At 48.7% G+C, this 23,819-nt stretch overlaps 1 protein-coding gene across 1 annotated transcript; it reads left to right on the top strand.

Annotated features, from left to right (window-relative positions):
- The first annotated feature begins 2,377 nt into the window (after positions 1-2,377).
- On the top strand, positions 2,378-23,609 carry LOC116952442 (pseudouridine-5'-phosphatase-like). Its single transcript, XM_032971785.2, has 4 exons — positions 2,378-2,559; positions 12,029-12,247; positions 19,436-19,665; positions 20,511-23,609. Exons 1-4 carry the CDS (start codon positions 2,499-2,501, stop codon positions 20,697-20,699), a joined length of 699 nt encoding a protein of 232 aa, XP_032827676.2. The 5' UTR covers positions 2,378-2,498; the 3' UTR covers positions 20,700-23,609.
- The last annotated feature ends 210 nt before the right edge of the window (positions 23,610-23,819 follow it).

Below are 23,819 nucleotides of genomic sequence, written 5' to 3'. Positions count from 1 at the left end.
GGCGACGGATCACGGCGACACCTCGAGCAAGATTTACACACTTCTGGGGCTCAGTGGTGGCGAGATGTTAACTACCTCGCCTGGTATGCAGCAGGTCGTGCGTTCGATCCCGACCCTGACGCCTGCTGTATATTTGGAGTTGGCATGTTCTCCCCGCGGTCGCGTGGACTTTTCTCCGGGTCCTCCGGTTTTTCCCTCCACGTTTAGAAACATGCGTTGAAGAGTATTTTGCTGTTATACATTTCAAAGAGCTAAGCCACTTCGTTGAGCTATCATTTGTGGCCAGGTCCCTTCTAAAAAAGAGCTACATAGCTTAGTGGGCCTTACCTGGTAAAATACAAGTAGGTAACATTTGACAACGGCCCCACCGCGGGCTTAGTGTTGCAATACAGTATTTGTACTGTACAATTAACTACACCTGCGTTGGGACTTGCTATAATTGATCAAATTAGCAAGTCCACCTGTGTGTGTGTCAGTGGGGAGCGGTAGTGTAGCGGTTAGCGCGCTGCGCGACAAACCCAGCTACCCGAGTTCAATTCCCGGTAACGGCCAACACCGGTAACGATCATCTGAACCGGTCATGGGCTTCCCCGAGGTCAAATCGGCCACAAATGAGTGCCTGATGCGATGTGTAAAGATCGCCACAAGCGAGACAAAGGTGGCTGGGGGTGGCTCTGACCACTCCCTCTTACCGTTCCAACCTTCATAGGTGCTCGCTAACAGCACTTGCTCCAACTGTGTGTTAAGGCTATACGGGGGATGTTTGTATGTAGTAATCAACAATCTTTGTTTCACTGTTTAAAAATAAGATTACAATTATCCATAGGCCTCTGGGCTTTCTGGAACAATGAAGAGGACTATGCTGGTGTGTCTTGGCAAGTCCAAACTGTTTGTGAGTTTGTTGCTTAAAAGCTGACGGAAAACAAACTTTTCCCATCGGTTGGTGAACCAAAATTCTGTATTTTACAGTACGTATGCATCAGACGGGCATATCATTTGATTATGCTCATATAAACACGTCACAACATGTATATGAAACATGTCAACGCGCAGCAGACTGCAGACCTTTCAAACCAGATAAGGTTACTTTAAAAGTCCATTGAGACTAATTATTTTTAAGGGAGACTTGGCTTTAAATAGGAATAGCAAAATCAATGCCAATTATAAAGTGTAAATGCAATTACGAATACAGTATTCGAAAAATAAATCGCATTCTTTTGGGGCATCTGCCGAGCTTCTGCGCAATGGGCGAAACTTTAATGTCTCTAATTCGTGAACGACGACGTAAACGGCATCGGGTGGCGGTTTCTTTGATCCACCGTAGGCGTTCTGTGATGTGTCCCAGTTCCCGCAGTCCCATCGTGGAATCTCTCTCCTCCGAGCCCCCCGCTTGTGAACTTAGGGGGCGTAGTTGTGTTGGTACGGAATGGGGTTCGTTGAGGACCACAGTCTCGCATCCCTTTTTCAGCTCGTCGTGTTGGGTCTGGCGGTCCGTCCAGTAGCTCGCCGAGCTGCATTGGCTGCGGTTGGCCGAACCAATACATTGTTATAGAGTCGCACTCATTACACACTAAGTACTTGCCACAAATTAACCACAATACCTTGCTGATCTCGTCAAGGGGCATAAATCACCACGCGAGCGGTCATCCTTGCAGCAGAGGCCGCGGCTTCTGGCTGGCCATTTTTCAGATGCGCTTCTGAGGCCGTCTGGAACGCTCTTCCGATATGAGGAAGCTACTGGTGCTATGCATTTACATCATCTCGGTTGAAAACGCATTTCTTTAGAACTGCCGTTGACTTTACTGTCCTTCCCCCGCATCTCCGATTAGCATGGTTGGCTAAGTACGGTGCGGAAGAAGTTCAAAATGCTTTGTCGTTCAATTGGAGGTCTTGTGGTGCGGCTATCGAGTGTGCAGGCGGTGCAACTGCACAGGAGGGGGCCGTGGGTAGACTGACAGGGGGCCCCATTTCATTCCTTGCACCATGGCTCATGGCAACCACGAGACGTTCCTCAATCGCTGCTCCTGTCCACGCATTAAAATGTCCTCATTTTGCTTGCAAAGCCAAACCCACTTGCAAAAGACGAAGGGTTTGGCAAATCTACAAATAGAGCGATCTCTGTGTTATGGAGGTCAGGCTTAGTTTTATAACGCATTTGTAGAGTCAGTCCTGAACTGCTTTTTGTGTTTAAGTTTGTTGCCCTTCCCCCGCATCTCCGATTAACGCGGCTGGCTCCGTACGGTGCGAAAGAAGTTCAGCTCGCATGCAACGACGCACAGACGCGCGCACATCCATGGCACACTCCCTTGGCAGGGTTGTGACCCCGTCCCCAACACCACCACGGCGCTGGTATGCGGGGACTCGACCAGCAGGGGGCGCGCGGTCACCCCACGCTGACCGCGGAGGCGGAGCTCTGAGCCGGCTCCACCACCACCACCACGGGTCGGGCAACAATCGGCGCGACCCCTGCGTGGTACGTGCACCGCCTCACCGCCACAATGTCTCCTTGCTTCAACCACGCGACCCACGTCATATTCGACATGGACGGCCTGCTCCTGGGTGAGTCTGCCCTTCTCCCCCCTCCTACCTACACTCGCACGGCCAGGTCCGCCTGGCACATGCGCTGCTGGGTGGAGGCCTCGACCCCCACCACCACCACCCACGCCGGTCGATCGTGCCGGGGGATAGGTGGGGCGAGGGGGGTTATTGACCGTGCTGGTGGTGAGATGGTGGTGGTGGAGTTGCGGGTTGGCGCCGCCTCCGACGCCTCCTGATAATCGCGCCACTGGCGTTTCGGTCGTGACCGAGAATCGAACTCTTCCCCGTGGGGTGCGGAGCGCAGAGCCCCAAACCGCCGCCGGGCCGCCGCCTCTAACGGAGGGGCAGAGGGGCGACCACGGCGCTCACAACAACGAGCGGAGCGCCGGGAGGATAAAGTGCGGCAAGGTTGGCACAGTAGGAGGGGGGGGCACGGCAAGTCTGTCGACCCTGTGGCACCTGCTGGGTCTGAACTGCGTTGAACTTCTTTCGCGCCGTACGTAGCCAACCGTGCGAGTGCCGAAGGCTCGCTCGCTGAGCCCCTTGTTGCCAGCGAGCCTTCGACACTTCACGTTGTCTCGGAGTGCACCTAGCCTGGCACAGGCACCGTGGGGACGCACTTGGCTCTGAGCCAGGCCGAACTGAATGCCGCCACTTGCGGCTAACGTCAGTGGCGAGTGACATTAACCCCGGTCACGTGACACACAAGCCTCCGCTTTCACCATCCCGTACTGACAAAGTGTAAAAAGACAAAGATCCCCTGTATAGCCTGTAACAGACTGGTTGGGGCAAGTGCTGTTTCTGAGCGTTAATCAGAGGGGGTTGTTTGGCCAGCACCACGCCCGACCGCCTTTGTATCCCCAGTGACGATGTTTACACACCGCACCAGGTACTCAATTGAGGCTGATTCCACCTCGGAGAAACCCAGGACCGGTTCAGATAATCGCCGTCGTTGGTGGCCGGAATCCAACTTGAAGATCCAGGTTCGTAGTGCAGCGGGCTAACCGCCTCACCAACTGCGTCTTATAATCTGGAGAATACGATCATGTTTAATCTATATTTAAACCATGTTGCGGTAATATTAGGAGCACAGAGGGCATGCCCGTTCCTCAATTATACTGCGGTCCAGCCAGTGCCGGATTAAGCTCGTACGTGGCCTGTCGCATGATGTTATAAAGGGGCTCTAAATAAAAAAAAACAAATGTGAAAACACAAATGTTTAACTTGCATAGTAAAGTAATTGTATTTTTTTCATTTGCTATACAGCCAGATAATACGACAAATCGCTAACCTTAAACACCCAGTCGTTCATAAAAGCTGAAGGTGGTATAGTACTATAGTAATAGAGCAAGTGCAGAATCACTGAACCGGAATTGATAGCTTGAAAGCATTTAGCGCGGGGCCCTTGAAAGTGCGGGGCCCGTAGCTACATGTGTAGTAGCTACTTTTGCTACGAGGATAATCCGTCACTAGGTCCGGGTCCACCCCACATTGCCATGAGCTGATAAGTCCACCTCGACAGGACCACGTGGGCGCGATCACCACGAGCAACTGCCAAAGTTCATTTGCTGCCATCCCCAAATGAGGCGACACTTTCTTTCGTGGCCGCGTGGGCAGCAGCTGCAGTGGGAGAGCGTTGTGCGCAATCGGTTAGCGCCGCTTGTGGTCAAACATGAGTTTTATTACGGGCTTGGGCTGCCACCATCAGTGGCCAATGACGTCTGAATCCCACCACCACCCCCCCCCCATGCATAGGGAGAGAGACCATCAGCCAGCGGTGCATTTAACAAAGGAAGAGTGGGGTCGCTAATGATTAACGACTGTTTCTACTATTAGAGATGATGAAACAACTGTCCGCCTGTTTGTTTATTTTCTTCAAAGCGAGCCGCGTTCACCATTGCGAAAGAAAAACGTCGTCTGGCTCTCACGCCTGTCCAGCGGTCCATTGTGCTGATTGGGCAGCTGCGCTATTCAGAATGGTTCAAGGTGAAACAATGCCTCTTCCCCACGATTGAGGAAATTACCTTACATTGGGATCGCCACCTTTCCCCCCACTTTGGACCAAGCCCGGACACACGTCTCAGTCAGCACGAGCTCAGTTACCAGAGTTGTGCAGTGCCCTGCAATAAAGTGTCGCTCAGCAATACCGGGACCAGATCTCGGTGAAAATCAACGCCTGCTGTCACCCGAGAGCACAGGTTTTACACCGAGATTGAAAACTAATTTATTGCGAACTGCTTTCTGTGTCATAAGTTTGTTGTCCTTCACGCGCACCCCCCTATTAGCATGGCTGGCTACGTACGGTGCGAAAGAAGTTTAACACACGTACAGGTTTCCAGTCCGGGTCAAACCCGTACAGGTGGCGAACCTACGTGACGGGCTGCTGACCTTGCTGCAGACCGCAGCAAGATCGTGCTGCGCGCATCTAATGCCTCACGTTGGCTCGCTTCGCTTTATATTCAGGAGCGAATTCGATCTCGTGCCGCTTGAAGGCCAATGGTGCCCTTCTGCCTACAAACCTCTTGATCTCTCATAATAAAGGTGTTTGGTTTAGAGCGCGTAAGAGAATAAATGTGTCGAAACCCTCCACCACGCGACACAGCCAATTAGTAAGGGATTTGTCACGTAAACAAAACGCCAATTCGTTACTACTTTATACTTACGCGATCGAACCCAAAATCCTTTATGAATACTATTGGTCACGAATAATATTGGTCGTGCTCTTGATATCTCTCTCTCGCGTCTGTGGGGTGATCGCACGTTCACCCTGGTGCCCCTCCGCTTGTGGAACTGCCAACCGTTGGCGACCAGGCCCAGGCTCTTGGGCCGTGTTCATGTCCACTTTGGCGTTATTCCTCTCCGGCTCTTCTTTTTAACACTCAGTTCCTGCTCCATTACTTTTGTCCCTTTCAAGCGTGGCGCCTTGAGACGTTGCGGACGTTGTGTATGGTGCGAAAGAAGTTCAACATACATCATAATCTACTGCAGCATAATCATTACTACTACATGAACTGCCCGTGTACATTGAGAGAAAAACAACAAAGCCTACGACGTCACCCTTACAGCACTTGCCTCTGTGCCTTGGCGTACATTGCTAATTTTGTCTGCACTGGGTGTTGCTCTGTGTTTTTTTATGTCTTTGCCCCCAGGAACCAGTAAAGGACTCAATTAATCAGTCACCAAATAAGGCGGCTCTCACTCGGTGCCTCGGTGTTTAGCTTCTGGTGTTGTGATTCAGAGTCTTGTGTGCTCTTTACTGTGGCACAATATGTTCTCAGCTGATACGGCGATAAAGTCCTCTCTAGCCGCACCACCGCTGATTAGCATGGTTGGCTACGTACGATGCGGTAGAAGTTCAACGCACATAGATGGGGTGGCCATATGACCCACACGGGAGTCCAGCAATCGCCATTGTCTTCTAACGTGAGTCATCTGTGTTCAAACTGAACACGTCAGGTGCTTTTCTCTGTCGCGCATTCTCGGCCACTTGTGGAACTTCCACATTCCTATGGCAGAGACCCGGTCATGCACTTGCTTTGCATGCTACCACGTGGTGGGGTGCTTGCGCGGGCAAACACTTTGTTAATACTAATAATGCATTTTATTTATGAAGTGTCAAAAGTTGCTGAGGGTTAGGAGAGTTGGCGATATCACGAAAGAGGTGAAATATAGAGTTGCCTTTTTTTAAGAAGAAGAGGCCGTCGAGACCACGCGCCTCGTACTCACGAAGGGTTTGAGGCGACTCGGTGGTCAGAGCGCCGAGCCAGAGCCACTGGGGCCTACGGTTGAAATCCAGGCAAGCTGCCTGTGATGAAGCCGGGTTCTCGAGTGCAGCGCTTTGCTTGTTTTATAATTATCTGTGATGGCTTTTTGTTTGCGGTGCAATTATTTGGTGACAAGGGCTGAGACCAGCAAAGCGCTGCACTCGAGAACCCGGCTTCATCACAGGCAGCTTGCCTGAATTTCAACCGTAGGCCTCTGCCGTCTGTGATGGCTTTTTATAATCTAATCTAGCAGCCCTTTTGCCCACTTCAGCAATTGTTTCTTGCTGTGGTTGTCCCACCTGATGACAGACGCTTGTGTTGCGCCCGAAACGTCATGATTTAATTTATTTTATTTTATACCTACGTGACTTTACCGAGAGAACCGAAGAGTATGGCTTTTTTATAATTCGTTTTTTCTCTCTCTCTAAATTCCAGCTCTGAGAATTTCAAATGTGGGTTCGGACGCTATGCAACCAATCGCACTGTCACATTCAAAATGGGTGGGGGGGGGAAATCTCTACTTTGTGAAGCACAAGTCGCTGGAAGGATGGACCTCAGACGCAGCTCTATGACATCCGCTTCCGTGGGCCCTTCTCTGAAACCAAGGGTCGCCCGCTGCTGTGCGGGAGATTCGAAGGGGTTACTTCCCATGGTGATGGCGATAGTTCAATTGGGATGAAATCGGGGGGGCGGCGGGGGGGGGGGATAACAAAATGATGGGGGATACCTGGGTTTAAATAAACACAGGCCTAACGGTCTGTTGTGCTAAATATGGATACATCGTAGCGGCAAGCCAAATGCTGAAAATGAAGACTCATGGTGAATCGTCGTAATCGGACAAAATAAGGGAAACTGGCTCATCTGCCTGTCTCACGCAAGCGATTGCATTCTGAGTCACGTGTCTATAGCAGTGTGACAGCGACACACACGTGTTGTGTGTGTGTGTTAAGCAGTGTGACACAGCGACACACGTGTGTGCCAGTGACGTGCGGTGAGGTCAATAGCTGGGGAGGCACTGGCTAGTGTCAGAGCCAGATTCACACACTGAGGGGGATGTGGCCTCACGGGGGGGCGTGGCCTCGTTGAGGGGCGTGGCCTCACTGAGGAGGCGTGGCCTCACTGAGGGGAGCGTGTTAGACACGTCCCCCTCAGTGAGGCAGATGTGATAGCTGCCTCCCCTGGTGCTTTTTCATTGCAGTTTCATGACGAGACCAGCGAGCCTAAATATCGTTATACACATACGTGAAATAAGGTACCTGGAGTATGAAAGGCGAGGACATGAAATGAAGGGGTCTACAAACATTACATTGGTGACATACTGAGATAGTAACAGACTCGCCCTTATTGCCCGTGCTCCACAAGTTACTGAGGGGTTGCGCAATCAGAGGGGAGGCTGAGCTCGTCGCTGCCTCACCTCTCGTCTCTTCCTGTATTTGCAGCGGAGCTCCGCAAATTTGGCGATTTTGACTATAAAAATGATTGGAATCGTACAGAAATGACATTTATAACACAGATCAGTGGAAAAATATGAATATTTATTTTATTTGAATGTTCTTTTTTACTTTTCGTAACAGATATTTTCATTGGAGTATGACAGGTGAGGCTCTGCCTCCCCTGCCTCCCCTGACCGCATGTCCCTGGTGTGTGGTATAATCAATTGGTGACACTGACGCGTGGCGGGGTGTGACGTCAGTGATGAAAGTGGCGCTGTCTCAGTCGGGCAACGCGATTGGTCCACGCGGCATCAACAACAGCAGCGTGAGAGCCCCTTGAGAGCACGAAGCTCGCGCGAGGGAGATGTGGGCCAAACCAGCACACGCGATTGTGTAACATTTGAACAGAATTGATTTAAACACAATATTTTTTTTAATAATAGGGTTTTTCCCCTTTTTTTCTCTGGCAACAAAACTGAAACCTTTTTACGAGGATTCATGTCTGCATTAACCACAATACCTGCAGTCAAAATGCAAACAAAAAACATCGTATGATTAATATATGCATTGTCCTTGAAACTGATTGGTCCACACCAAGGGACGGCTTTCTTTTCAGCCTCGCACCAATTGGTGCTCGACCAGATGACGCCAAAAGGCATCACACAGCTCAAAGACAATGCACTATCAAAGTAATGAGGGCTCGGGGCGAGCATCTACATCATTAGACCTCCTTTGCAAGTTCCAAAATATAATTAATAGGGTTTCCCCCCTTTTTTCTGGCAACAAAACTGAAACCTTTTTACAAAAAAATTTTGTTGAAAATATGTTTACACATCCCATCAGCTGCACGGAGTTTCTAGGAGTGCATCATTTCGTGCGACGTTTTGGTTTAAATGCAAAGTCTGGACCGGTTTCGACATTCAGTGTCTCATCAACTGAGTCAGGTTACTCGCTTGGACCATTGCTGGTGACCTGCCAAATCTGTATAGGCAAGGGCCCTCTCTCTCTTGTCAATGAAACGGTGTGTTTGTATTGATGAAATCCGACTTAAGAGCTTCTTAGCCCACAGGGTCCTTCAAAATATACTGAACTGAACTCTTAGCTATGCGCTCCAGGCTCGCCGCACCACGGCGTAATGCATAACGCCAAAAAATTGTGTTTTCTGCAACAGTGCTCACGATTATTTAGTAAATTGTAATTGAAGTAAGTTATTCAGATCAACTAAAATTAAGCACGCGAAAATGATGAAAGAACACCCGGAAAAAGCCCGCAGCGTGGGAATCGATAAACATTTGGGCAAATCCAAAGCCCCGGGCGGCGGCGGTGGTGGCGATGCTGCACGTGGCTGCCTGTAATCCAACACTGTGGAGACAGCAGCAGCAGCGAGCTGGGTTGGTGGATCGCCGCACACAGATGTTGAGAATCAGGAGAAGCCGATACAGCACACGTAGACTCCACCTGTCCCAGCTGTATGGGATAGAGTGTTTCCACCTCGTATGCGTGGCTTTTCTCCGAGTGCTCCGGTTTCTTCCCACACGTATAGGCCACTGATTCATTGGCTTGAATACATCTTACTATACAGAGGACTGCAGAGCTTGGGCCATTGGTGGTATCGCTGGCTTACTGCCTTACTGCTGCCTTCCAGCTCGTCTGTGATCCCGCAGCCAATGTGAGAGATGCAATTTGCAGGAACGACGACGCTATATATGCACACTATACAACTAAACATGAAACATTATTATCCTTGACCTCGATAACGAATCTGCTCCACTGTCTGTGATTATTTTCGGTGTTGCAAAGATATCGATCGGTAACGCTCGCGCGTGTCTCGAGGAGCGGATAATTGGCCGACAACAATTTTTATTTTACCAGGTAAGGCCCCGCTGAGCTACTACGTAGCTCTTTTTCAGAAGCGACCTGGCCACAAATGATAGCCCAACGCAGTGGGCGTCTCATCATCACAGGGAAATTCATAGCGGCAGCGAAATACTCTAAACGCCTGACGTTGAGTCGAAATGTGGAGGGGGAATAACCCGGAGGAACCGGAGAAAAATCCACGCGGACTGCACGAATATATAGTGGTCGGCATGGCTCCTTCTGCATGGCCCCTGCTGCATGGCTCCTGCTGCTCCTGCTGCTGCATGGCTCCTGCTGCTGCATGGCTCCTGCTGCATCTCCTGCTGCTGCTCCTGCTGCATCTCCTGCATGGCTCCTGCTGCATCTCCTGCTGCTGCATGGCTCTTGCTGCTCCTGCTGCTGCATGGCTCCTGCTGCTCCTGCTGCATGGCTCCTGCTGCTCCTGCTGCATGGCTGCTCCAGCTGCATGGCTCCTGCTGCTGCCTTCCCTGCTCGTCCGAGGCTCCTCCTCGTGCCCCTGAGTCGTCCCCCCTCTCTGTCTCTCTCCCCTCTCTTTACGAGTGCGAGGCGTAGTCATGTGGAGGAAGTTTTCCCAAAGTAATGTTGCCTGGACCGTGACGGCTCGGGGAGGCCGTTGTCCCACTTTAAATTGATCGCGGGTCATGATGATGACATAACAGGGATTATTTGAATCGTATTATTCTTGATGAGCAATAAACGCCCACGACAACGAGCAGATGATGTGGTGCATTCTGCTCACAGCAGGGTATAGATGGCCGCCTTTGTCTCTCCAGTGGCGATGGTGTGTAACAATCCATCGATTCAACTTATTTCTTACACTCACAATACATGCTTAAAATCGCGTACAATAATGGATTGTTTGAATTCGTGTAACTTACATGACAGTTATTTGCTCGCGTTGAATGCAATTGGGGGTCTGCAGAGCTGTACACACGAGACGGGGTCAAAAAAACTCGAAAACAATACAAAACAATACAAACAATACAAACAATACAAAACAAGACAAGCAATACAAAACAATACAACACAATACAAACAATACAAACAATACAAAACAATACAAAACAATACAAACAATACAAAACAATACAAACAATACAAAACAATACAAACGTGATGGTTAAAACGAGACGAATCAAATCTTGACCGCCAAATCATGAGATCACTGAAATTGAATCCCTTGAGTGGCGGATCATTACACGTGTGGTATTCACGCCTGGTATTCACTCCTGGTATTCACGTTGTGAAGGCTGTGCCGCCCGGGACATTTCTGGAACGTGACCTCAATTGGACAAGAATGTGGGTGGGGGGTCATCGTGGCCGGGGTTTAACCCCCGAGGAGCCAACTCAGCAGGGAGCCCCTAAAGACAAAGATCCCCCGTGTAGCCTTAACAGATTGTTGGGGCAAGTGCTGTTAGCGAGCATCTATTAAGGCCGGCACGGCACACGGGGGAGTGGCTGCCCAATGCTATGCCCGGCCGCCTTTGTCTCTCAAGTGGCAATGTTTACACACTGCACCAGGTCGTCATTTGAGGCTGAGTCGACCTAGTGGAGGTCCAGGACCGGTTCAGATCATCGTCACCGGCGTTGACACCATGAGCGGGAATCGAACTCGGGTCACCGGGTTCATAGCGCGGTGCGCTACAGCCGCTGCGCCACCGCTCCCCCACACACACATCCACATTGACATCCACATTGACATCCACATTGACATCCACATTGACATCCACATTGACATCCACATTGACATCCACATTGACATCCACATTGACATCCACATTGACATCCACATTGACATCCACATTGACATCCACATTGACATCCACATTGACATCCACATTGACATCCACATTGACATCCACATTGACATCCACATTGACATCCACATTGACATCCACATTGACATCCACATTGACATCCACATTGACATCCACATCGACATCCACATCGACATCAACATTGACATCCACATTGACATCCACGCGTGACCCAGTTCACTGAAGACGAGCTCAGGAGAAGGGGCAGCATTGAGATCGACCCTGGAGCCTCGCGTAAGCCTCACAATGCGTTTTGGGTTTTGAGGTCATCACGATCATCATCAACATCAGCCATGTTCTGTCCACGTGATGATAAGCCACTTCGTAGAGCTATCATTTGTGGCCAGATCGCGTCTGAAAAAGAGCTACATAGCTCAGTGGGCCTTACCTGGTCATATAAAAAAAAACCAGTGTTCATAGCTTCAATGAATTATTGTTCGAACAAATCCTATTTGCAGATGTGAACAATGCGTTTTTTGCTCTTGACAGCCGCCCATACCGAAGACCGACGGCGGCACGTGTTCGAAAACCGCTGCGGAACCCCGCTGCGCGCGACTGATTTGTCTCGACTTTTATTCTCTCTCTATCCTTCTGCCAGACACGGAGCGGTTGTACACGGGCGTGTACGAGGACGTGTGCAGGCAGTACGGCAAGCACTACTCGTGGGACGTGAAGGCCCAGGTGATGGGCAAGAAGGCCCTGGACGTGGCGCGCATCATCCAGGACGCGCTGGAGCTGCCGCTCACGCCCGAGCAGCTGATCGCCGAGTGCCGCGAGCGCCAGGCAAAGATATTTCCCGCCGCGGAGCTCCTGCCGGGTACCGTGTCGTGCCGAGAGTTCACAGGCGCCGTTACGCGGCCGTCGATAAGTCGCTTCCCGATTGTGCGTGGGTTGACGAGCGCGGAGGTGGGGGGGGGGGGGGGGGCGGCCCGTTTAGCGTGGTCGGCTACGTACGGTGCGGAAGAAGTTCACACCGTATGATGCGTACGTACGAAGGGTAGCACAACCGTGCAGGTTTGTTTCCCACACCACCGGTTGTGCTGCGTAGTCGGTGTGATTTTCGCTGATTGTGCCACGCGTTTTCGGCGTCGTCGTCCCCCACGTTTGGTTGCCGCCTGCTTGGGAGCTTCTCAAGGAACTGAATTCAGCTCCCGAAGGGTAGCTCCCGTCACGTGGAGCGACGGGGGGTACGGAGAGCCATTCAAAGTCGTGAAAGCGTCGTTATTATTTACCTACGTAGAAGTGGGGACGAAGGTACAGAACCTGTTGTCTGTTTAGGTGACTTCTTAAAGCAATCGGTTCGCTTACTGACATGCGTGCAGTCGTATGGGTAATGAGTCGCTGACTATCGATCAGTGAAGGGCAGCTTACAACAATAATGATAAATGGAAGCAGCATGCTCTTGTAGATAAATATATCTAGTAAATAATGTGAGGTAGCAACAGTGAATCTGCAACCCGGATAATCGGGAGTTGAACGTAATGGCACAGCAGATAGATTAGCACAGGCACACGGGGGCACACACACATACTGACGCACACATATTTAAAGACGAAGATCCCACATATAGCTTAACTTTTTTTTTGGGGCAAGTGCTGTTAGCCGGCATGGGACACGAAGGGGTGGGTGGTCAGCACCACGCCCGGCCGCCTTTGTATCCCCAGTGGCGATGTTTACACACCACACCAGGTACTCATTTGAGGCTGAGTCGACATAGAAGAGGCCCAGGACTGGTTCAGATAATCGTCACCGGTGTTGGCCGTGAGCGGGAATCGAACTCGGGTCGCCAGATTCATAGCGCAGCGTAGCACTAACCGCTACACTATCGTACACGGACGCACACACATGGACACACACACACGGACGCACACACATGGACGCACACACATGGACGCACACACATGGACGCACACACATGGACGCACACACATGGACACACACACACGGACACAGGGGACAAAGATCAAAGACAAAGATCCCCCATATAGCCTTAACAGACTGTAGGGGCAAGTGCTGTTAGCGAGCACCTATGAAGGCCGGAACGGTACACGAGGGGGTGGGTGGCCAGCACCACGCCCGACCGCCTTTGTCTCCCTAGTGGCAATGTTTACACACCGCACCAGGTACTCATTTGAGGCTGAGTCGACCTAGGGGAGGCACGGGACCGGTTCAGATAATCGTCACTGGTGTTGGCCGTGAGCGGGAATCGAACCCTGGTCGCCAGGTTCATAGTGCAGCGCGCTAACCGCTACACTAGATGTGGGCACGCGACGTCGCTGTTTGATGTAAGACGGAAGAACGGAAGGGGATGTTCCGCTGCACATATTGTGATCGCACAGATCGAGCGTAATCGATGAAATTGTCGTTGTTCTCACGTGCTGCCTTGGTTCGATACCCGGCCACAGTTAAAATCTGTTGCCAGTGATTTCTTAAACTAAAACTAAACTTTTGATTTAAAGCTTTCGTGACTGCAGTAATTCATATTCTTAGTTTTTTCGGTAAAGTCATGTTAAAGAGAAACAACAAAATAATAAAATATATATAAAACAATAAAAAAAATCTCACGACGTTTCGACCATAACTCAAATGGTCGTCTTCAGGTGTGTTGGTTCGCATAAATTTATTTGTAAACGGCGCATTTATTTATTTATAAAAAACGTTAGCGCCACGCGCAGCGATTTGCCAGTTTACCCAGGACTAGTCCATCTATATTCTGAAAAGAGGAGGGGGGAGACGAAATTTTTTTTTTTATATATATAATGTATGCTGTCTGAAAACCACTGTTAGCGTGAACAATCAATTAAGAACTGAAATGGTTTATCAAATCTTTCCAGTGATTGCTAAGATAGAATCCATCTTCTCGGTTGAAATTGTCTCTGTGCTTGTATATGTGGATAGCCTCATGAACGAATCTCTCATGGAAGCCAGATGGCTTACAAAGAACCTCTGTCTTGGAAAAGTCAATGGCATGTGAGCCTACTGAATTAGAACAATGATCTGCTACGGCTGAGGTGTTGGTCCTACCGTGTTTAAGGTCTGCTTTGTGTTCACGAATGCGGTCCGAGACATGGCGTTTGGTTTCTCCAATGTAACTACTACCACAGAGGCAACTTAGTTTGTAGACACCAGGGTATTGTATGTCCGGAATCACATCTTTTACAGACGGAACCAGATCACGGATTTTATGTAATGTGTTGAAACGGACCTGGATCTTGTGTTTATTCAAAATTTTGGAGATCTTTTTTGTGATCCCAGCAATGTAGGGTAAAGTGATGGTTTTGAAAGGCTCCTCAAGAGGGTTCTTCTTCATGGTTTGAGTGATAGCTTTGCGGATTGTATAGTCGGAGTAACCATTAGCCCTAAGAGCTTGGTGTACGTGCTTGAGTTCACTGCTTATGTGTTCCTGGTCGGATATGCATTGGGCTCTATGATACAGAGTCTTGATGAGAGAATTCTTCTGTGATGGATGGTGGTGGGAATCCGGTTTCAGATAAGCATCCGTATGAGTAGCTTTCCTGTAGACAGAGTGGCTCATTGAACCATCAGGTCTCTTTTTAATTAGGAGATCCAAAAAAGGTATCTTGCCTTCTATTTCGACTTCCATGGTAAATCTGATGGCTGGGTGTATGGAATTGATGTGGTCGAAGAATTGGTCTAGAGCAGGCCGGCCATGTGGCCAGATGACAAAAGTGTCATCCACGTACCTCTTCCATAAGGTTGGGCGCAGAGTGGCAGTCTGGATGGTGTCAGTCTCAAATTTCTCCATGAAAATGTTAGCTATAACTGGAGAAAGGGGGGAGCCCATTGGGGTGCCCTCAGTTTGTTTGTAGAAAGTTCCATTCCAAGTGAAGTATGTATTGGTTAAACAGTGTCTCACCAGGGGGGGTACCTCAGTGTTTAGTCCTTGATGAACCAAGTCTTCAATGATTGCAATGGTGTCAGGTACAGGAACCTTGGTGAATAAGGAAACTACATCAAAACTGACAAGCAGGTCGTCTGGGGACAGGGAAATACCCTTGATTGTCGATACCAGGTGAGTAAAATTTTGTACCGCAGAGGTGGTCTTTCCAGTGAAAGGACGCAGGATTTCAGACAAAAAACGAGCTAGTTTGTAGGTGGGGGAGCTGATAGTAGAGACTATGGGACGAAGAGGTGTATCTACTTTATGTATTTTTGGTAAGCCGTATAATCTTGGTGGCCTGGCAGCAGAAGGTTTCAACGAAAACTGTTTAGATTGATCAATTAATGCGGTTGAATCAGAAATTATTTTGTTGGTTTGTGTGACGAGGCTGTTGGTGGGATCTCTTTTTATTTTTGTATAACTACCATCGTCGAGTAATTCTTTAATTTTGTTGTTGTATTCTATTTTATCCATGATGACAGTAGCATTGCCTTTGTCAGCTGAGAGGACTATAATATCATTCCTCTTTTTTAATTTATATAATTCAAAATGCTCATCTTTGCTGAGGCTATCCACATATACAAGCACAGAGACAATTTCAACCGAGAAGATGGATTCTATCTTAGCAATCACTGGAAAGATTTGAAAAACCATTTCAGTTCATAATTGATTGTTCACGCTTACAGTGGCTTTCAGACAGCATACATTATAAAAAAAAATTCGTCTCCCCCCTCCTCTTTTCAGAATATAGATGGACTAGTCCTGGGTAAACTGCCAAATCGCTGCGCGTGGCGCTAACGTTTTTTTATAAATAAATAAATGCGCCGTTTAAAAATAAATTTACGTGAACCAACACACCTGAAGACGACCATTTGAGTTATGGTCGAAACGTCGTGAGAATTTTTTTATTGTTTTATATATATTTTATTATTTTGTTGTTTCTCTTCAACGTGACTTTACCGAAAAAACTAAGAATATGAATTACTGCAGTCACGAAAGCTTTAAATCAAAATTTTATCGCCTCTACGGGGAGGGTTTTCACATAACTTTAAGATCCTTCAACAAACTCCGGGATAAGAAAGCTCAGCTGATCGAGTCTCTCACCTTCCTGAAGAGATGCCGCGACTCTGGGGTAATACCAATCGCATTTACACTGACCTCTGCTGCTGTAACTTCTTCTAATGCGAAACGAATTCTTTTCAAAACTAGCTTAGCTCTTATCTCAGAAAAAATCAGACTTATACGCACAGAACTAGATCAGTTAGACAAGACACTCTACAAATCACACTTATCATTGACGGCAATAATGTCCACATCGGATTGGGAACATGTAGACAATATGACTGCCTCTTCAGCTGCTACTATGTCGACCAAATGTAAGGAAAACCCGATTTCCAAATTTAACCTCCTCTTCAACAAAAGACCGGACCCACACACCAAAAAGTTAGACGTTAATAAAGTCGTAATTAATCGCAGTAACAGTTCTATTTCCGATGGTCTGAAATCCGTTTTAGCTAAAGGTCTAAACTTTGCAGTCACACCTAAACACATACCAGTTAATGATATAATTGCCCAAGTAGACGTTGCTCTCAGGGGCCTGGGTCACATCGCTGCAGACGTAGCAAGATCTGAAATCGCTGCAACCCTCAAAAACGCTAACATGCCAGCTAGCAACCTCAGCAAAGATGAGCGTTTTGAATTATATAAATTAAAAAAGAGGAATGATATTGTAGTCCTCTCAGCTGACAAAGGCAATGCTACTGTCATCATGGATAAAATAGAATACAACAACAAAATTAAAGAATTACTCGACGATGGTAGTTATACAAAAATAAAAAGAGATCCCACCAACAGCCTCGTCACAAAAACCAACAAAATAATTTCTGATTCAACCGCATTAATTGATCAATCTAAACAGTTTTCGTTGAAACCTTCTGCTGCCAGGCCACCAAGATTATACGGCTTACCAAAAATACATAAAGTAGATACACCTCTTCGTCCCATAGTCTCTACTATCAGCTCCCCCACCTACAAACTAGCTCGTTTTTTGTCTGAAATCCTGCGTCCTTTCACTGGAAAGACCACCTCTGCGGTACAAAATTCTACTCACCTGGTATCGACAATCAAGGGTATTTCCCTGTCCCCAGACGACCTGCTTGTCAGTTTTGATGTAGTTTCCTTATTCACCAAGGTTCCTGTACCTGACACCATTGCAATCATTGAAGACTTGGTTCATCAAGGACTAAACACTGAGGTACCCCCCCTGGTGAGACACTGTTTAACCAATACATACTTCACTTGGAATGGAACTTTCTACAAACAAACTGAGGGCACCCCAATGGGCTCCCCCCTTTCTCCAGTTATAGCTAACATTTTCATGGAGAAATTTGAGACTGACGCCATCCAGACTGCCACTCTGCGCCCAACCTTATGGAAGAGGTACGTGGATGACACTTTTGTCATCTGGCCACATGGCCGGCCTGCTCTAGACCAATTCTTCGACCACATCAATTCCATACACCCAGCCATCAGATTTACCATGGAAGTCGAAATAGATGGCAAGATACCTTTTTTGGATGTCCTAATTAAAAAGAGACCTGATGGTTCAATGAGCCACTCTGTCTACAGGAAAGCTACCCATACGGATGCTTATCTGAAACCGGATTCCCACCACCATCCATCACAGAAGAATTCTCTCATCAAGACTCTGTATCATAGAGCCCAATGCATATCCGACCAGGAACACATAAGCAGTGAACTCAAGCACGTACACCAAGCTCTTAGGGCTAATGGTTACTCCGACTATACAATCCGCAAAGCTATCACTCAAACCATGAAGAAGAACCCTCTTGAGGAGCCTTTCAAAACCATCACTTTACCCTACATTGCTGGGATCACAAAAAAGATCTCCAAAATTTTGAATAAACACAAGATCCAGGTCCGTTTCAACACATTACATAAAATCCGTGATCTGGTTCCGTCTGTAAAAGATGTGATTCCGGACATACAATACCCTGGTGTCTACAAACTAAGTTGCCTCTGTGGTAGTAGTTACATTGGAGAAACCAAACGCCATGTCTCGGACCGCATTCGTGAACACAAAGCAGACCTTAAACACGGTAGGACCAACACCTCAGCCATAGCAGATCATTGTTCTAATTCAGTAGGCTCACATGCCATTGACTTTTCCAAGACAGAGGTTCTTTGTAAGCCATCTGGCTTCCATGAGAGATTCGTTCATGAGGCTATCCACATATACAAGCACAGAGACAATTTCAACCGAGAAGATGGATTCTATCTTAGCAATCACTGGAAAGATTTGATAAACCATTTCAGTCCTTAATTGACTGTTCACGCTTACAGTGGCTTTCAGACAGCATACATTATAAAAAAAAAAATTCGTCTCCCCCCTCCTCTTTTCAGAATATAGATGGACTAGTCCTGGGTAAACTGCCAAATCGCTGCGCGTGGCGCTAACGTTTTTTATAAATAAATAAATGTGCCGTTTACAAATACATTTATGCGAACCAACACACCTGAAGACGACCATTTGAGTTATGGTCGAAACGTCGTGAGAATTTTTTTTATTGTTTTATATATATTTTATTATTTTGTTGTTTCTCTTCAACGTGACTTTACCGAAAAAACTAAGAATATAAAACTAAACTATTATTTTAACAGGTAATGCCCACTGAGCAATGTAGCTCTTTTTCAGAAGCGACCTGGCAATCACAAATGATAGCTCAACGAAGAGTGGCTTATCACGTGAACATTTTCAGCAGCCACTCTAAACGCACGTTTCTAAATGTGGAGGGAATAACCGAAGGACCCGGAGAAAAGTCCACGTGGCCACGTTACGGGCGTCAGTGTCGGGATCAAACCCACGACCTCCTGTATACCAGGCGAGGTAGTTAACATCTCACCACCGTCACGCCCCTGGGCTGGCACTGCACCCCTCCCACCCCCCGACCATCCACTCGACCCCTTCACCATCCACTCGACCCCTTCACCAGCCCGCACTGGGCAGCATGGTGAGGTATGGCCAAAGACGGACCGTACACGACGTCGAACTAACGACGGCGTGCCGTCCGGTGACGAGCGCAGGCGTGGAGAGGCTGATCAGGCACCTGCACGGGCACGGCGTGCCCATGGCCGTGGCCACCAGCTCGGCGCGGGCCACCTTCCAGATGAAGACCACCAACCACGGCGGCCTCTTCTCGCTCTTCCATCACACGGTGCTGGGCGACGACCCCGAGGTGCGCAGCGGCAAGCCGGCGCCGGACGCCTTCCTGGTGGCCGCTCGCCGCTTCCAGCCGCCCGCCCGGCCCTCGCAGGTGAGCGGCCAGGGATGTGACCCCCGCCGGCGCACCCCCCTCTCCGCCTCAAGGGATAGACAGGAGTTGGGCGCCACGGTGGCGAGATGTTAACTACCTCGCCTCGTGTGCAGGATGTCGTGGGTTCAATGCCGACCCTGACTTCTCTATATTTGGAGGCTGCGTGTTTCTCTCTCTTTATCTCCCCGTGGTCGCATGGACTTTTCTCCGGATCCTACGGTTTTTCCCTCCACATTTTTAATCAACATCATGCGTTTAGAGTATTTGGCTGCTATAAATTTCCACGTGATAAGCCACTTAGTTGAGCTATCATTTGTGGCCAGGTCGCTTCTGAAAAAGAGCGGGACTTTAGCTGACGGTAAGGTTCACTGGGTGCACGTAGACTCCCCCTGCCTGTGACCCTCTCCTTTTCTCTTCCCCCCCTCCCTGGGTGAGGCAGGGAGCACATTCTCTGCCCCCCTTCACGGGGTCACAGGGTCACAGAGGTCCTGTCGCACCGACATCGCATCGTTGTTCCCCCACCACGTTCGGTGATTGGCGTTTTATATCGTATTGTACCGTATGGCACTGTGCCGTACTGTACCATACTGTACCATATTGTACCGCGTTGTAAAGTATTGTGGCGCATTGTACCGTATTGTGCCGGACTCGCGTAGATTTGCAATGAGAACATTAGCGACAAAAAAAAAATGCGGTTGCATTAATTGAAAAAAAAAAACCAAGTAAACTAAGCCACGGATGCCAGCATCACGGTCCCAATTTGCCACAGCGCGACGCCGCGGCCGGCGCTCACTCGCCCCCTTGACGCCGCCCGTCCGCCCTCTTCATGCCGTTGTCTTCGCCAGTGTCTGGTGTTCGAGGACGCGCCCAACGGCATGCGGGCGGCGCTGGCGGCGGGAATGCAGGTGGTCATCATCCCCGACGAGAACTTCGGCCCCGAGGACACGCGCGGCGCGTCGCTCGTGCTGCGCTCGCTCGAGGAGTTTGTGCCCGAGGCGTTCGGCCTCCCCGCGTACGCCGACCGGCGGCCCTGACGACGCGCGGGAGGGCTCGACGCTTCCCCCCGACCTCCCCTCCCACCTCCGATCGGCGCAAGCGCGACAGACGCGTGGCGCCGATTGTACATACGGCAGCTGTCCCACAGAATGATCACCATCGCAGTGGAGTTTACGCGAATCGTATTGCCAATCGGGTCCTCCTCTCCCAGTCGGCAGGAAACCTGTGGCTTTTTCTTCTTCCATCTCTCACGGCAGTATTATTATTACGATCTTGGTTCTGATCCAAAGAGGTATTGGCCGTACGTTGGCAGGGGAAGCGGGGGGGGGGGGGGGGCGCGATTTGCGTCGACGCGGGCCTCTTAGCGTCTCCGTTGAGTTTGACCGCAGCTTTAGGGCTGCGTAATTTACTCTCGCCCGGATCGCGTCCGTGCGTGTGGGGGTGTCACGTTCATGTAGATTTCTGTGTGTGTGGTGAACTCACCTGGTTTGTGAAACCTTCCTTTGTACGTTTGAGACCCATCTGTTTTCTGAGCCAAAGTTGTTTTGGAATTATTTCGTGTGTGCGCTCGATTAGCATGCTGCATCACGAACCCAGTGACGGCAATTATCTAAACCGGTCCTGGGTCTCCCGTAGGTCGACTCAGCCTCAAATGAGTACCTGGTGCAGTGTGTAAATATCGCCATTATGGAGACAAAGGCGGCCGGGCGTGGTGCTGGCCACCCACCCTGTCGTGTGCCGTGCCGGCCTTCATTAGGTGCTCGCTAACAGCACTTTCCCCAATAGCCTGTTAAGGCTACACGGGGGATCTTTGTCTTTGTACAAACACGTGCGTCTCGGTATGTGTGTTAAAAACCTGTTGGTACATAGTGTGGCTGTGTGCCCTGTTCTGTGGACACGCAGAAACTGGAACGCACACATTCTTAAATAACACAGGAATGTGAATAAGGCTTCAAAGAATACAGCGGGACTTGACCAATCCACACAATCCACCTTTTGCATCTCAAGTTGTGGGTTGGTTCCACGCTTAGTCAGTGTACTCTGCCTTTTGTTGCTGCCATGTGAGTACAATATGCAATTTCTAAACTGTTGTTCATACTTCACCATGCGTTAGAGTGAAGTAAACAGATTGACTTCTCTATCTTCGATTTATATTCGGCTGTCGGCCTCACTTATTGTGTGCTCACAGGACGCCGTTATGTCGAGGGAGTGCTTTTACCAATATCCTCTGTTCTGCCGGTGGTATTTATTTTGCCAGGCTGTTGATGAGACCTAGAAGGTCGAAACCAGGCCAGAGTATCTTAGATTATAAATTAACGCTGCTGCTGAATGTCAAGATAATCGGCAAGTCAAGTGACATTTTAAAAACTATATTTTATTCAATTTATGTGTGTTTGAGATCACAGTTGATGTTAATATAACATGGACGTGTACACTCGTGCACTGAATTTAATTTTTTTTATTAAATGAGAATCGGAAAGTTGATTTGTTGTGAATGCTGCTTGCCCTCTTATGGTAAGAAATATATTCCTTGCATAACTGATTGTTTTTATTGCTCATGATTTTAACGTGACTGATGAAGCACAGTCCAGCTATGAAATGACTACAGATTAACAATTTGCAACACTGATCACGTCCTGATGTCTTGCAAAACGGTTATTATCCTCAATGTTGTGAAACTAAAACAGCATTTTTATAACCTGTTCTATATATAAGCTGAGGATGCTACCGTGCTGTAATGGTTAGCGCACTGGACTTGGAATCCCCGAAGTTGCTGGCTCGTTGCAATCTCCCTGCGTGGCAGTTGAAACAATGGGAGAGCGTTCTCAATCCCCAGTACCCCCATCCGCCTGTGTCCAACCAGCAGTAATTGGTTACACGGAAGTTCATCGATTGGTAGGGGGCGTTTGGTGGGGTAAAGCGTGGGTACTCCCCGCCTCTGCTAAGACAACCCGTCGGCATGGATGAGTCGGCCACGTATACCCTACTGGAGGGGCTCTCTCAACTTCCCTCCAGTGGGAGGCCCCTTCCGCCAGCAGTAGCGTGAGAGAGCGATTGTAGGGGCTGCGTCTTTGCCGCGTGCATTGCCGCTTTGCAGTTACGACAACTTTTATGGGCTCGTTTCTTGGGTGGACAAAGTGTTTCCTCTTCGTCCGATTCACAGTGAACATGTGACCTTGTGTGACCTTGTGTGCCTCCTTCGCCGACACTGGCGGCAAGTCGGCCCCGAGGTCCCGAGCCTGGGCCCTCGCTGTCAAGACGCGGATGTAGCCGCCCTGTTTGCTGCTGGAGTTTGCACGACCAGTATTTGCCGTTAAATGGTAGTTGTTTATCGGCCAGAAGATTTACAGTGATTATTGATGTCGTGATTGTGTGTGGAATGAATCTCCAGGTCTCCCTTTGCAAAAGTAACATTTTGTCTCGGCGGGGTCGTCTCTGGTTTAAATAATGTCATTTTTATCGATACCGGTTGTATTTTTAAAGGACGCTGGACCAATTGAAATGTGTTTGTTTAAATCTAACCCTACAACACATTGAGGCCGTGCAAATGCTGGGTTTTTTTAATCTCAGAACAACTTATGGGTTTTTTTGTTACTTATATTTGTCTTGCTTGGCAAAAAGTAAAAAAAAATGTATGTGCTATTGTTAATTCAATTCCACTACTGTACTCTCCTCTTGAGTACCATACTAATGCTGATGAATACTTGTGGTTAATACTTGTGGCTAATTCCCAATATGGGCTGTTGCTATGCCGATTAAATAGCCGCTTGTATACGTGTTTTTAAAATTTTGAGAGTAAATCATTATTATAATTTGTCGTTTTTCCTATGCAAAATGACTTTTGAATGTAACGGCCGGTGGGGCCGGTCGTTGTTTATTTGGTGGAATGTCGGTGGTGCAAAATGTTAGCAACGCTGATTCATTAAAAATAAAAAAGCATAAACAGGCGTGTGCCTCTGTCTTCCTTGGTCCACACAAAGATGACGCTGATGGGGTGGTGGTGTTGTGTGTGAGCAAAGTTCCACTGCCGTCAGGAAGAACACAATTGCCCATTGTCACGGGTCACATGGTATTAAATATATATATTTTCTACATATTTAATGAAAAACATTCCACACACTTAATGTGGTTTTGCGTTACGTGGGGGGGGGGGGGGG

Source organism: Petromyzon marinus, chromosome 47 (assembly GCF_048934315.1).
Source record: "Petromyzon marinus isolate PM22_M1 ecotype Great Lakes invasive population chromosome 47, UKy_Petmar_22M1.pri1.0, whole genome shotgun sequence".
Classification (NCBI taxonomy): Eukaryota; Metazoa; Chordata; class Hyperoartia; order Petromyzontiformes; family Petromyzontidae; genus Petromyzon; species Petromyzon marinus.
The sequence above is the reverse complement of the archived record's forward strand: the minus strand, read 5'-3'. Positions and strand labels throughout refer to the sequence as shown.

Bases quoted from the DNA above. Each gene is read 5' to 3' on its own strand.
- LOC116952442 (XM_032971785.2), top strand. From the start codon at position 2,499: ATGTCTCCTTGCTTCAACCACGCGACCCACGTCATATTCGACATGGAC. The intron at 12,248-19,435 runs GTACCGTGTCGT...TGACGAGCGCAG, and splicing joins CGCCGCGGAGCTCCTGCCGG to GCGTGGAGAGGCTGATCAGG. The intron at 19,666-20,510 runs GTGAGCGGCCAG...TGTCTTCGCCAG, and splicing joins CGCCCGCCCGGCCCTCGCAG to TGTCTGGTGTTCGAGGACGC.